The sequence below is a fragment of the Glycine max genome, chromosome 5 (assembly GCF_000004515.6).
Source record: "Glycine max cultivar Williams 82 chromosome 5, Glycine_max_v4.0, whole genome shotgun sequence".
Classification (NCBI taxonomy): Eukaryota; Viridiplantae; Streptophyta; class Magnoliopsida; order Fabales; family Fabaceae; genus Glycine; species Glycine max.
This window is the reverse complement of record NC_038241.2, coordinates 3548820-3563728: the sequence shown is the minus strand read 5'-3', so window position 1 is coordinate 3563728 and position 14909 is coordinate 3548820. Positions and strand designations below refer to the sequence as shown.

Here is a 14909-nt window from a genome sequence, read left to right as displayed (position 1 = left end):
CTTTTAATAAATCATTTTTTCTTTTACTTGCTCCTAATGCAAATTACAACCCGTGCCTTTGCACGAGTGCTCTTCCAGCTAATACCACTTAACGATAATCCTAGAATAAATAAATCAATGCACTCGGATTAGAGTAGTTCTTAGAATTCTTGGTCTATTACATACATGCCGACAGAAAGTAACGGCCAAAATTCTCCTTGCCTGTTCAACCATTAATCTTCCAAAAAAGAAAAAAAAAAAAACTATATACTTTGGTTTGATGTATATTTGTGCACCTGAATATATGGATCCAAACTTCTCAATATAATCCTTTTGTTACTATTTTCTTACTACTACTTCTCTTCCTTTTTTCTACCAGAAAATTGATGTTCTTCTGAAAATTGAAGCCCGTTTATGTGACACATAGGTAGGAGTCAGGGTACCGCGTCGACAACACGCTGTGCTTCAGCTTCATTATCAAAGCGAATATGCCATAGCACGGAATATGCAGCAATGCCATGGAAAAGTAACTGAAAAATCAATTACAAATCAGTGAGAAAGAGACATCAAAATATCCTATATATCAACAGTTAATTATCAGAATCAGATACCTTAGAGGCACTGGAAACATAAATAAAATAAGATGGAAAAGAAATAATAATTTATATACCATAGTGGAGCATACGGGGATGACAAATCAAGAAAAGGGTATGGCCACCTGTTTTTCCAGGACAAGAAATTAACATATATTAGACAATGATGTATATGATGTTTTCCATACTTTTCAGTGTTAAAAAAACAAATGAGGGTTATTACCAGAGTTTAACTATAGCATGAACAATCCACTGGAAAAGGACGTATGTGATTGTCCACATGCAAAAGTATCCTATTCGAAACCAAGGGAACCTCTGAAGAAGATTAAAAAAAAAAAGGGTAAGAATTCGCATGTGCATATGCAATGGAAGTGGACAATTAAATGGAATAAAATCTAGAAACTCACCAAGGAGTTTAAAGCCGTATCGCCTATTAGGAAAACAGCATTGATGGTGTGCATACTGATTATTAGCTGCCACATGACAATTTGACTTATGATTTAGCCCTCAATCATGTCTCCTCTTTTTTTGGTAAGAAAAGGAACACATGTATAATACAACTATCTATGCTCGAGTTATAAAAGAAAATTAACAGATATGCTGAGTCATACATGGTACTTACCAAATTTATGTTGTAATCTTTGATGGTTAGGAACGGAACAATTATGAACCAAAACACACAATCTGTGAGCATTACAGCGCCTGCAATCATCTGTGCACAAAAAAACAAAAATTAATTTAGGTAGCCAAAGGCAAAAGCTGTACTACCCCCCACTTTTATAAAAATGTGTCATCTCATTTGTCATTAACTTGATGCTAGGTTGAAAATGTTTAATGAAGGGTAAAAAATGCTTGGTTCCACATTTTCTAAAAGTTAACATGGTTATAGTTTCTACATCTTTGATGTGATTTATTACTTCTTAACGAGTTTCCAAACACGCTAAAATGATATACCAAAGTGGAGTTCATCACTAATTTAATTTAAAGAAATAGTCCTTGCAGTTCAATCAGTGTGATCTATGACAACTTTACCTGGAATAATATTTGAAAGATATAACCCCAGGTGCTTGCAGGTTGGCGAACAAGATGTTCTTGTGGAGCTCCTAAACCTTTCTCATGGTTTGATGGATTAGAACCCTGTGGGGGTGTAGAAGCATCATAAATTCCTTGTTCTGCATCTCCATCTACATTTCCAACCTTATCACCACTAGCTTTTTTAAGATGTTGGTAACATCCATGCATGGAGAGCAAAGATCCCAGCTTCAACATCAAACATACAAATGTTAGTGTGTACGAGATTACATAATAGATTATAGGCATGAGTAACATAACTAACGAAAAATTATGTATTAGGCCCTTTGTAGAAGTATTCACCCCAAAATAAATGGTGACTGCGGCAAAAGTCCACCTGTTTCAAAGCAACAAAAAACAAAAGAAAGAAAAATCAATAATCAAATGCCAAAAAAATCAATAATCAATACAATAAGAGGTGAAATAGGCTTTTTGGTTTTGAATGGTAGCAGCTTCAATTGGCATTTTAAATAAGGTAAAAAAACACTTGTTATCTTAGACACACAAACCAATGATAACAAAAAGGTTTATAAAAGCCTCACTAATTCCAAGAGAAGAGGACTAATTACACTCCTACAAATCCCTTCATCTGGCGCAACTACTAGCTTCGTTTTGGTTTGAGATTAATTAACTCTGTTTAAAGTTTAATAAGCTTTCAAATTTGTGTTCCATACCAACAAGGCAGGATGACTCTTAAAAGTTAAAACAGACACACACGATGGCCTAGTTTGGAATCAAACTTCTCTCGCAGGCTAGAAAAAAAAAGTTAAGATGCATAAATTCATTTCAATTTACATGTTTGATTTATTTTAACTTGTCACTTTCTTCTTTTTTCTGGTTAGTGTTTGTTGAGAAGTTTATAGAAACTGGATTGTAGATATACATAATGCAGAGATACCCCTATCCATATAATGTGCATTAATCCATTTCAACATAATTCAAATATTGACACAGAGAAATTCAAAAGGGAATGAAAACTCACTGAGTGTAAAAGTAGAAAATGCTTCCTCCATCCTCGGTAGCAGTGAGTATGAGAAGCACCAAAAGCACAACAAAGGCAAAAACTCTAAACCCGAGCAACCAGACAGGGTGGATTCCTTTCAAACAAGGCCTCCAAATTTCATCCTCGTACAAAGTTGACGATGTTTCTTTCAAATTCAGGCCTTCCTTGTCACCATTTCTTGCTTTCTTCCGTGAAACTTCATACTTCAATACAATCAGTGAAGAAATGATAGCTGAAAACAGAACCAAAATGGCACAAACCAAAACCCTCCAATTCAACCAGTAACTTTCTGTGGTTGTATCCGCAGTCATAATGGGTTGCCACGTGCCTTTGGGAGAGCCAGTCACAAACCTCATTTCGTTTTACTTCAGATTCTCTCAGGTAAGTGGAGATGGAGATGGTGTTGTTAACTTGTTATGCTTCCCCTTTGGAAAATGTTACAAAACCAATGCTATTGAAGAATGAAAAAAAAAGAATGTAATGATGGCTCTAAGAGAACAAGAAGCTATTAAACTAAACGTCTAAACCAAATAGAACTGAAACATTGGAATGAGTTACGGGGAAGGACCACTCTTATTCTCTGTGATCAAAAGTGGGGCCTAATGAGAAAGTTACACATGACATGGATTTCTCATGCATATCAAACTACGAACAGCTGCAAAAGTTTTGGGTCAGGGAGGACTAAAAAGGTTGAACTCTTGACCCATTTTAACCACATTAACTAATCGTTTAATTATTGGATAAGATGGAGATTCTAAACTTTGGGTGGATTTTGCACATAAAGATGCAACCGACAAATGTTAATTGTATGTTAATCGGTCTATAAAGGAAAAAGAGGCAGCTAAGTAATAGAAAAGGTTGAATTGAAACTTGCAAGGGAAAGCAAAACAATGTGGAGGAGTGAGAAGAGATGCTTTGCTTCTTTGCTTTTGTATATAGAAAACTATTAAAGGTAATAGTCTTATAGACTAGAGAGAGAGAGAGAGAATGGAAAGAAAAGAATGGTGAGCTTGAAGCACAAGCTTCTCTATCGCTTTTATTGTTATCCAACCAAAAATCCTATTGCAGCCTTGATCTCCGTATTCGCATGCAAATTTTAAACTAGTCATGAGTCATATGACCCAAGAGACATGCATGTTTCTGAGAACCCTTCTTGGGTTAAGAATCTTACTATATTTCTTTTTTAATGACAGTGAGAACGACAGAGAAAAGGGACCAGGGACAGGGTACAATTGTATTTGGATTTTGTATTGGAATGCTTGGAGTTAAGATGCTTCATGTATTCCAAGAATGGTTTTTGCCTAGCATGAGTCATGTCTTGCTGAAAAAGAAATAAAGTGCTTAACTACCAGAGAAAGGAATGAGTGGGCAAAAAAGAAAAGGTAAAATATATTTTTTATTTACCAACATATCTCAAAATTCAGTTTTACTTTCTTTAAAAATTTAATCAAATTTTGGATCATAGTTAGGATCAAGGTTTGCTACCAATGATATGGAACGTGAATTACTAATAATTCAAATGGAGAAAATGTCTGTTACTATTATTAGGGACACGTTGGCAATCATCAAAAGCTGATTTGGGGAAGAAATGAAATCATTGACTTGTTATGCATGAAGGAGAGCAGCCACCGTGTCTAGAGAAGTGTTTCCAATTAGAGAAGTTCTATTTGAACAAATGTGTATAACTTATTTTTTTTATAATATAATGAAAAGAAATAAAAATAGCATTTGTTGAAATTAAGAGATAACTAGAATGGGGGCCCACAGGTGAGACCAGGCTTGACTTGTAGTAGGGCGGTGACTACAAATATGGGGGTTTACGCTTCACAGCTGGAGGATGGTATTTTTTGGTAAGGGTTTGGTTTTGAAGTGCCAAACACGCTTCTGCTATGCTGCCTATGCATAGAATATTAGATATGAAAAATTGTAGAGATGAGAAGTTTTTTTTGTCATTATATTATTTTTAGATATTCTTTTGTCATCATATTATGTTTAGATATTTCCTTGTTATCATTAGGTTATGTTTAAATATTTAATTTAATTGTAAGTAGAGTGAAATAGAATATAAAAAAATACAGTGAAATAGGACAAATTTTGCCATTTTATTTTTTAAAATATTTTTATGATGGTATGAAATTAAAAATAAAAAAATAGTCTCGATTCATATGCTTATACTGGGAAAAAAAAGAGAAAGAAAAGTTTTAGATGAAAAAAATAAAATGTATTTTTAACATGTTCCATTGTATTTTAGTTTATTTTAAACAATTCAAATAATATAATCTAATATTATTTCATTTTAAAAAAAATTAACATAATTTTAAAACTTCTAATTTTTTTATCGAAGTTAATAAGACTCTGGAGGAATTTTTTATAAAACCTTCTAAAACATTTTTTTTATAAAAAATATTTTTCAAAAAATAAACAAAAATAGACATATGACAATGGAATGTGGGGGGTAATTGGTGGGGCCATTTAGTAAAATTTTTTGGAGATGCTGAATTAGGAGGATTGGGTAATTATGGGGTGCTTTAGTTGAAAAAGGTTAAAAAAGAACTATATGTACATGTGAAACTTACTTAAGAATCCTAATGAGAAAAGACGGATTGGAGTTTCTCTTGCGCATCTGGTAAATATAATTTCAAAATATTATTTGTGTAGTTCCGAAAATACCCTTGCTTAATATTATAATTTTGGAATATAAAAGATATTGAATTTTGAAAATGAACATTCATCAGAGATATTTTTTAAAATAAAAAATAGATAATGTAATGTTTTTACGAAATTAGTTAATGTTTTTTATTTTATTTAAAAAAAAATGCAAAAGTACTTCTTTGAGCTGTACAAGTTAGATACATTTTCCGCCCTATCCAAAAAACACAATACTAACCCAAAAGCTGACACAGGATTACAAAAGCCCTATTTTCTTAAACATATATAGTCACATTATTTTGTGAAATACAGACACATATTCATTCTTTTGTTTAAATTGAGGGTATATATGTACCGGAATCAATTGAAGCAAGACTATTTCAATTTGTTTGAGTCTTAGGTATTAAAAAAACAGGAATATAAGTAGGTTCAAGCTAACCTGATCGGGTTTTAACACTATATAATTTTTTGAAAAGTTTTTTGATTATATAAAATTGCAAACTTATTTTATCATAAACTCACAAAACAGTAAAAATACTCATCACTTTCTTAAAATAAGTTAACGTAACTAAACATTGAAAGCTAGTTTTCCTTATTTGTTTTTTCAAGCGACACACAACTCTTATATTTCATCTAAACTATTTAGTGTTCAGATGAAGTATATATTGGTGAAAATTATAAGATGTAATAGTGATGAATGAATATGTCTGGAGTTATAAGATTGAGTTAATGATTGAAAAAGAGTGAATATGAAAGGGAGAGGTGATGAGTTATTTGTAAAAATTGGAGGGGCATCATCTAAAGAGATGAAAGGGAAGGCGAGTGAGGTTATTCACTTTTCGATTTAGTTTGGATCTGAGAGAAAATAAAATTCAAACCAATTAATTTTAATTGATTCAGTTTGATTTATATTTTAGATTTTTTTTTGCCTAACCCTAACCAAACCAACTTAATGATGAATGAATTGATTCAGCCCTAACCAAACCAACTTAATGATGAATGAATTGATTCAGTTCAAGTCATTGATATCCGACCAAAAAATAAAATAAATATCAATGTTAAAAAAATAAAAATAACATGATTATGTCTCAAATTTGATAAATAATGTCATAAATAATATAAGCAACATATTTCAATGTCATTAACTTATGTCAACTAAATAATAGCATTAATTATAAAAAATAACACATGATTGATTGATTAAATAATAAAACTCCATCTATATATAACTAGGGTGCAGTGCAAGCACGGTAAAAAAAAGGTAAATCTTTTTATATATATTGAGATAATAAAAAGAAAATAAGCCAAACTAGCCAACACAGACCTTAATTATAAAGACAAACTGAAACACAATGAAAATAATATATAAGTTAAGCATTAAAAAATAATAAAAATAATAAAAAATATATAATTGATTTGATTCAAGTTTGTTCAAATTTGGAAGATGTGAATAAGATATCCAAACCAATTAAAATTGGATTTTAATTGATTTGATTTATTCAAACTAATTAAATTGGTTTGATTTGAATTGTTGAATTCGTTAAATTGATCCTGATAAACACCCCTAAAGGTGAGTGCAATTTCCCCTAAAACCTATCAAATTCTAATGCTACTACAAGCCCGACCCAAAGCAGCGTTTACCTCATCAGCCTCGTGTTCGTCGCAGTTAAACTACCTTATCAATTGATTCAATTCTGCTATTGGTTTCTACAAATATTGATATTGATTTCTTTCTTGATTTCAATAAAATACAAATGTATGCTGATCATTTTTGGTCGTAACATTCAGATATTTTACACTTAATAAAGCAAATAGCCTGCTTTAATACTTCGGAATGGTGATGAGAATGATAATAATTTACATGTCGCAGAAGTGATGCAGCAGTTCAATTTCAAATAACACAACCTTCATCATCTCCAAGCAGAGAGAGAGAAAACGGGGCAATGGCCACATTGAATGATCGTGAGCCTACTCTTTCAAAATGGATCATCTCATAATCACCTTCCTGCATTACGATACAAAAACCTTGTTTTATGTGGGATATGATGGAGGCGCATCTGGAAATCCTTGAAAGCACAAATGCATCTCAAATAAAACAAGCAATGCAACCATTGAATCTAAAGGGTTTAGTTTACAATTTTCCATCAATTTTCACTCTGATGAAAAACCTATGCGTGCTGCATCGCTGAAATCATGATACCAACTCATTCTGTAGTAATATTAAAAGTATTCATGAAACCTTATAAAATTGGATGCAACCATGAACCAATCACCCACACTGAAGATGGTCAAACGTGGGCTTCAATAAGGCTTTTACTTTTGCTTTCTTTTTCCCATGGTAAGATCTGTTGGTAATGCAAATAATGACAGTTGTTTGGTTTGAAATCATGGCAGCATTGCATCCACTAAAACTAATAATGTTACGTATGTTTATTGATGAGATCTTTTACAGAAATCCAGCTCTGCCATGTTGACAATTTAAGTATAAAATTTATTTCATTGAAGCGAATCAATCGACATTTTTAAGAGAATACATAAATTAAAGGAAGGACGAAATCCGGTGCTTTTATCCTTTTCCGTGATTATATTACTATTTGATTGGAATCTCTAATGCTTCTATTTGATAGAAAGGTAATATTATTATCAATTACTAAACATCCCCAACAATATTATAACTTAAAAGCGTACCACCTTACTCAAATCAATTCTGATTACCCCAGGAAATTGCAACAAAAATCTTACCATTCTACCATTTGGTGTGTTCAGTGGGCATGCTGAAGAGTATTCAAAACTATTTCCAGGAAGTATTAATGGCTGTTCACCAACAACTCCAATTCCCCTGTCACGTGGAAAATAAAATACAAAAGTTATGTTGAATTTCATTTTGAGTTTAAAACAACAACGGTCTTTTTTATTAAGTGGGATTAACTACCAGAATCAAAGTAATTGTGTTCTGTCATTAACTATGTGCCCCATGGGTTTAAAAGGAAAATAATAACACTTGGAAGCATGACAACAATATAGCAAAAGGGAAGAATAATTAACTCACCAGACATTTTCCGTTCTCCCATTAGCATCAGTTATAATCCAATGCCTTCTAAGAAGTTGAACAGGGTGGTCTGAGTTATTGGTAATTCTTATTCTATATGCAAAGAAGTATAGCCCCTTTGAAGGCTGACTTCTGCCCTCTATATATACACTCCTAACTTGAACCCTGATTCCCTGAATAAGTCACAATTAAATGTTACAATTTCTGATATTTTTGTGTAAAAGTACCCAATATCTCATGAAACACGCATTTGTAATTTTTTTCCTTGAAGAGTTTGAAGTAAAAAAACTATAGTTTTATAACAGATCTTTGCAAACCAAATTAGAAGACAAATTGGTTTCTACCAGAGAAGAAAAGTCACCACAACAACAATAATAGCCTTATACCATAAAGTGACTAGAGAAGAAAAGAGAATCAGAACACATTTAGTAAAAAGGGCAGATAGAAACCTACTATTCTATTACAAAGAATACGGAGAATCTTCTCCGTTTAAAGCAAAGCAGATCTTTGTGGGTCTGCACCTCCTTGTGTTCAAACACCCCAATTTCCTTTCAAATGATAAGATAAATCTCTCTCTCAACCTCTCCCTTTATTTATTTATAGGCAACTTGCCTTATTTATTCACACTATCTCAGCCCACTAACCTTTCTTTCTCACCAACAGACAGCTAACGGGGCTATTCTGAAACTTGGGCAGAATCATCAAAGACAAATTATTCCAAGAGAGATGCTCAGAATTTCCATTTCTGAAGACATGGTATTAAACTAATTTTTTTAACAGTGCAATCAACTTAAAAGACTGTTTAAAAAAGGGAAGTTGTTTTCCTTGTTAACTGTATTTCTCTTGAGATAGCTTACATCACTCGGAGATAAAACGTATTTAACTGAAAGTAGGGATCATACCAATGTTGTAGCATCGCTGCAACATTTTAAAAGAGAGTGTGGGGCAATATTGTTTAGCTCATCACGGTAACTAGCAGCATCCTGGAAAGAGAGAGAGGAAAAGGTGTCAAAATGTAAAATTAATTAGGGAATGATACCTCAGAAGACACACATAGAAATATAGGTCACGTTTTGTCAATTCAAGGTGAAAGATGTGAGGAGTGCTGATCTGATAGAGGATTAGAAAGAAAAATGAATGTAGAGGTATGAAAGTTGAGATATGAACTTATTACACCATTTAGTGGTTGAATTGAAGCTTGAAAGAAAATTGTTTATTGGATTTTGAAAAATTGGGTCACAGACGTAACAGTGGTCCAACAAATTCTGAAAGCAATGTAAATTTGTCATCTGTCCTGTCTAACTTATTGAGAGGAATGAGTAAGACAAATCAAAATTCAAGCAAGGTGGTGCTATAGCCATCTCAAGCACAGAAACACGTTATTTACTTATTTATTATATGAAAAGCACCAGTAAATCCAACTTATTTATTATATGAAAAGCACTAGTAAAACCAACTCTAACGAAGTTGCTTATTGGTTCTTGAAGTTAAGCTACTTGATAATACCATTAGAGCAAATAAGTTTTTATAAAAATTACTTATACAAGCAACTTGCTTAACCATTAAAAGAAAATCTTTTCAAATCAAAATGGGGTTCTTAACTTTAAGTGAATTCTTGTGAGGGGAGAATTAACCCAAACTGAATTCTTGCACTCGAAATGCTCTAATAATTTCATACAAGTCTCACTAGACAGAGAGTGGGCCCAAATTATTGGGTGAGACTGGCATGAAATTTAGAGAAAATAAGTTATACACTAACCATGTAAAGTAATTTTACGCATCTAATCACAAATCACCATGTATGGTAAATTTGTTTACTTTTACAATAATTTTCCTACAAGACATGATTTCTTATTTGTCAACATTCTAAATTTTTTATACTAACAGAGCATTGTCATTATTAAAGTCTGAAATTTACCTAATAAAAGAAAGAAATTGGATTAGAAAAAATGGAGGTCGATCACACAAAAAATTAAGCATATGTTTGGATTTCCATTGGGATGGTTTCAAAATTATATTTGAGAGTAAAACCACTTTGAGCTTATGCTTGGTTACCCTCCAAAAGCAAGTCTGAGTTTTGGAGAAACAAGGCTTGAGATACTTTTGCAAACGTAAGTTTTACTCAAACTCGAATTTGCAAGCTTTAATCCAAACATTCACTAAATTAGCACAACCCGAGTGCATAAACAATTAATTAAGCACTCGACAACATAATAATAGACACCTGGAATCTCTCTTCAGCAATTGCTTCCTTCAATAGTCTCCTCAGACGCAAAACAGGCTCCTCGTCCTCAAATTGCTTCAACGAGTCTCGAATTCTAGCTGCTTCCTTGTAATCCTTAAGTAGAACCAAAAAACGATGTTTACCTCCAATTTCAAAGTGCACAAGTAAGAGGTAAAACAAGACACTAACTAACTAACCTCAGATTTAGCAGCCACTTGCAATTGTTGCTTAAGAAGGGCGTAGGTTTGGGTCCGAGAGAGAAAGGAGCTTGTGCTACTGCTACCACTGTCTCCCTCCAAAGCACACGCTACGATGACACTCCTTCTTCTTCTTCTCACTCTCGTCTCTGAACTCAGCAACAGAAAATTCGCTAAACTACTACTCCTCAGACTCATACTTAACGATAAGGATTGCATTTTCCGATCGATGCTTCCAATTTTCCCCACAAACCTATCCTATTAGTGTTATTAATTATTCCTCTGGCGCAACCATCCAAATCAAAATCAAATCATCGTACCTCACTACTGCAACGCAACACAACGCAAAGAACCTTTTCCGCGGCTTTAGTTGTTAAATTGAAATGTAACTTTCCAAATTAGCCATTATATTTATCTGGGTAAATGGACAAATTCATATTTATCTCATTTTTTTATTCGAAACTAAATTTATATTTTTTTTATCTTTCGTTAATTAATTTATTAATATAGCATTTTTATAAAAGAATTTAATTATTTATGCTTATATTTATTACTTTTATAAGCAAAATTGTTATTTTGAGGTACATACTTTCGTTTTATTTATGCGAAATCAATTCCAATTTCCGACCATGATATACCAGTACTTGCGTGTGGTTGAGGGTATTATGGAGATCGTACTATGCTGTAAAATTAGTATATCAGCTTGCTGTTTATGGATTGTATCCGAAACTCTCAAGTCTTAAGAACCACTATCCATTTTTGTTGTGTATGGACATGAAAAATACACGTGCCGCAAATAGGTTAGCATATGATATTTTGTTGATGGGATTATGGGAAAGGGGAAATAGAAAAATATGTGAATGTTTATTAATCTCTATTTTCAAACGTGACGCAACGTCTGCCTTGGACCTACACTCTAGATCGCTTACTATATGATCTAAAATAAAGATATGAGACCCAACTTGTTGCAAGTTACTAATGCATTTTTTTTTCTTTTATTAATAGCTACAATAGGTGTTGTTTGTATCACTAACATTACATTCATCTAAATAAAACAAGGATTCATATTCAAATTTCGAGCATGGGAAAAATATAATTTAAAGAAGATATTTTACTTGAATGATTAGTTAAAAAAAATTAGTAAAAATTAATCATCAATAAAATTTATAAATATTTTACAACTATAACATGATTTTTTGGTATCAACAAAGGAAAATTCATTGATGCAGAGGACAAGGGTATTCAACCCTTACAAGTTACAATAACACAACTATAACATGGTAAAAAAAGTATTTTGGAGGTAAAATAGGATTAATCACCTTACTTGAATTTTGACTAAGTAAAATGATTTGTCCTCTCTCCCATATTAACCAAGTGTTTCATTCATTATCAAGAATAATTCTAAAAAATTATCAAATACACAATCTTTGTTGTCAATCAAATAGACCTATAATAATAAACATCATGTAAAAAAATATATTTTTATCACATCTCTTAGCAAATTCCACTAAGAGATGTGACAAACTCATGATAAAAGAATCACTGGACTTCTTTTTGCCTATTAATACTCCTATGACACCCTTAGTTAAATATTCATAATTCATATACTTTAATTATTACTTTATTGAATTCTGACCTAAGTATTGAAATCTACATAGAGGTAGGTTTTTCTTCAATTTTGACACAAAAAAAGTGACATCATTAGCACACAAAGTCATTACAGTGGTGAGTCATTACTCACTAGAGATTCCTCCACTAACATGAGTACTAAAGAACAATATCTTATCAATGCAAATAAGAATCCTAGGAAGAAAAAAAAAAGGAGTTGGAAGAAGGTTAATACCTAATTATATGAGTTGATGTTATTTTAAAATTTTGTCTGCCAAAATAGTTATTTCATTAACACATTCTGAAATTTAGTTTTCCAAATTCATTAAACACATTTTGATTTTTTTTGGAACATTTACCCATTAACAAAAATATTATAAAAATTAGTTTTCAAAAGTGATTATGAGGAAAGATATACCAAAAAATGCAAAAGAAGGGTACATCTAACCATAAGAAGGAGCCCATTTATCAATTGCCCTGTGCATATGTTTATTATGAAGTAACTTAGTTGAAAGTTGATTATTAGCTTAGTTTAGCCTTGTTATGAGTCATTGATTGAATAACCCAACCCAAGATTCATTTTTGCAACCACACGCATAATGCGCATGCGCGCGCACACACATATATATATCATACCAATATAATTTTAATAATTATATTAACATATTATCAAGATCGTCTATCTCAAATTTTGTCAAAATTGAACAACAAAAAGAAGATAATAGATAATCAAATAATCTATATTTTAATATATTTTAAAATATTTGTATTAAGCAGATTTTAATCTATATGAATGAAGGAGCAAATGATTTTGGATTAATATGAAATTTTACATATGTGATCTACGTAAAAGAAACTTTCAATCTAACAGTGAGTTTTAAGAAAATATTATCCAATTGAAAGTTATAAAATACACCATTGTCGTTGTCACTACCACTATCATGATTGTCGCCATGACCATCATCGTCGCTACCACCATGATGGTGGTGATGGTGATGACAACAATCATGTTGGTACAACAACGATGTTCATGACGATGGTCACAATGGTGGTTGTGGCAGCAATGATAACGACAACAGTCATATTAGTGACAACGATGACGACAGTTGATAATCATGGTGGTGTTGCGGTGGCGGTCATGTGATAACTGTGAATTTTAAGTTTAATTGATAGTCAATTTTGACTAATAATGATTAAAATTCCTTTAATTTACTATTGTTTTTAATGAAATAATGAGGAATTTAATATCATGTTAATTTTTTACCAACAGGATTTAAAAGAAGAAAAATTACAAGTGTTTAGAGGAAGATTGATGAAAAAACGTAAAGAAAAAGCCTTGAAGAAAAAGTTGAAGATTGGGACAACTCGCTTAGCGTACAAGATAAGTCCAGCACATCACCTCGCTTAACGGTCAGCCCAAGCTTAGCATGAAGAAGACCCACGAAGAAGCCCAAAAACATACTTAGCACGAATCATGTGCTAAGTGTGTGATCATCGTCACGCTAAGCCCAGAAGTTCCACTTAGCACGAAGTCGCGTGAATTTTAAGCTACATTAGGCCTATAGAAGGAGTAGGAAACAAAGAAGAAAGACTAAGACTCATAGCTCTCTAATGAATACATTCAAAGCCATCTCAAATAGGGGAAACCTTCTTTTTATGCCCATTTTCCTCTTCTCCTCCTCTATCCATCCATCTTCTTCTTCTATCCACATCAACCCCTAAAATGTAAAGTCTTTCATGATAATGAAATGCTAAACCCCCATTGTTGGGAACCTAGCAGTCAAATGTCATTCTAATGTAATCTTTCTTGATTATCTATTTAATGCAATGCCAATTTTTGTTGTTTCTTTCCTGTGCTTTATTTGTATTGTATGGTCTGACATCCATGCATCTCTTTAGGAATTAGGCCACTGGGAAATGTTTAATTTATAAAGAACTGAGAAAGAGCATCTAAACAACTCATTGCTAGGGATAGAGTGATCTTGTTTTGCTTATGCATACATCTCCAAACTTCATGCAATTTACTATTTTTATTTTTATCTCTGCAAAAGAATTTGAGAGATAATAGATAAATTAGGTTCTTTATCGTGAGGGATCAGGGTTGAGTATTTTAGTAGATGTGGGTGAAAATTGGAATAATGTTAAATAGAAAAATACCTTAACATTGAATCATGGCTAGTTAGGCATGCTAGACCCCAACATATTTAAATTTTTGAATTTACCTTTAAGTATTCAAACACATTATCATCATCTTTATCTTCTATCTTTATCATTTTTTACTTTAAATCTTTATCTTATCTTCTACCTCTCTTTATCCTTTATTTTAAATTCCTTATCTTTCTTATTTTTTACTTTCTTCAAATTTTACATTTACAATTCTTCATTTCTTCTACTCTTGCTAAAAAATTGGGATATACATCAACACAAGTACAAACAAAGTCCATGTCGATTTGATACTCTAACTTTCGAGTACTTTACTACTTGAAACAAATTGATGCACTTGTCAATGAGTTAACACCTTAACAGTTATGGTGGA

At 32.2% G+C, this 14909-nt stretch overlaps 2 protein-coding genes across 3 annotated transcripts; both read right to left on the bottom strand.

The window, feature by feature from the left end:
- LOC100787604 (uncharacterized) lies at positions 1–3836 on the bottom strand. The gene is made up of 8 exons (XM_003525416.5): positions 2626–3836; positions 1947–1980; positions 1605–1832; positions 1195–1284; positions 980–1045; positions 796–887; positions 650–697; positions 1–509 (listed from the first exon to the last, which is right to left on the bottom strand). Exons 1-8 carry the CDS (start codon positions 3000–3002, stop codon positions 392–394), a joined length of 1053 nt encoding a protein of 350 aa, XP_003525464.1. The 5' UTR covers positions 3003–3836; the 3' UTR covers positions 1–391.
- Positions 3837–6995: 3159 nt separating this feature from the next.
- LOC100784413 (protein ApaG) lies at positions 6996–11156 on the bottom strand. Of its 2 annotated transcripts, XM_003525411.5 has the most exons (6): positions 10766–11155; positions 10569–10682; positions 9247–9327; positions 8345–8517; positions 8038–8134; positions 6996–7300 (listed from the first exon to the last, which is right to left on the bottom strand). In XM_003525411.5, exons 1-6 carry the CDS (start codon positions 10982–10984, stop codon positions 7187–7189), a joined length of 798 nt encoding a protein of 265 aa, XP_003525459.1. In that variant the 5' UTR covers positions 10985–11155; the 3' UTR covers positions 6996–7186. The 2 variants fall into 2 exon arrangements, with proteins under 2 accessions (XP_003525459.1, XP_014630934.1); XM_014775448.3 differs by lacking the exon at positions 9247–9327 and having other exon boundaries at positions 10766–11156.
- Positions 11157–14909: the final 3753 nt, after the last annotated feature.

What these genes read in the sequence shown, in the direction of transcription:
- LOC100787604 (XM_003525416.5), bottom strand. Translation starts at nt 3,002, where the DNA reads ATGAGGTTTGTGACTGGCTCTCCCAAAGGCACGTGGCAACCCATTATG. An exon ending in ATTTTCTACTTTTACACTCA is followed by an intron (nt 1,981 to 2,625) that starts GTGAGTTTTCAT and finishes GCTTTGAAACAG; the next exon opens with GTGGACTTTTGCCGCAGTCA. An exon ending in CAGTCACCATTTATTTTGGG is followed by an intron (nt 1,833 to 1,946) that starts GTGAATACTTCT and finishes TTGATGTTGAAG; the next exon opens with CTGGGATCTTTGCTCTCCAT.
- LOC100784413 (XM_003525411.5), bottom strand. Translation starts at nt 10,984, where the DNA reads ATGCAATCCTTATCGTTAAGTATGAGTCTGAGGAGTAGTAGTTTAGCG. An exon ending in AAGTGGCTGCTAAATCTGAG is followed by an intron (nt 10,683 to 10,765) that starts GTTAGTTAGTTA and finishes GTTCTACTTAAG; the next exon opens with GATTACAAGGAAGCAGCTAG. An exon ending in GGGAGAACGGAAAATGTCTG is followed by an intron (nt 8,135 to 8,344) that starts GTGAGTTAATTA and finishes TCCACGTGACAG; the next exon opens with GGGAATTGGAGTTGTTGGTG.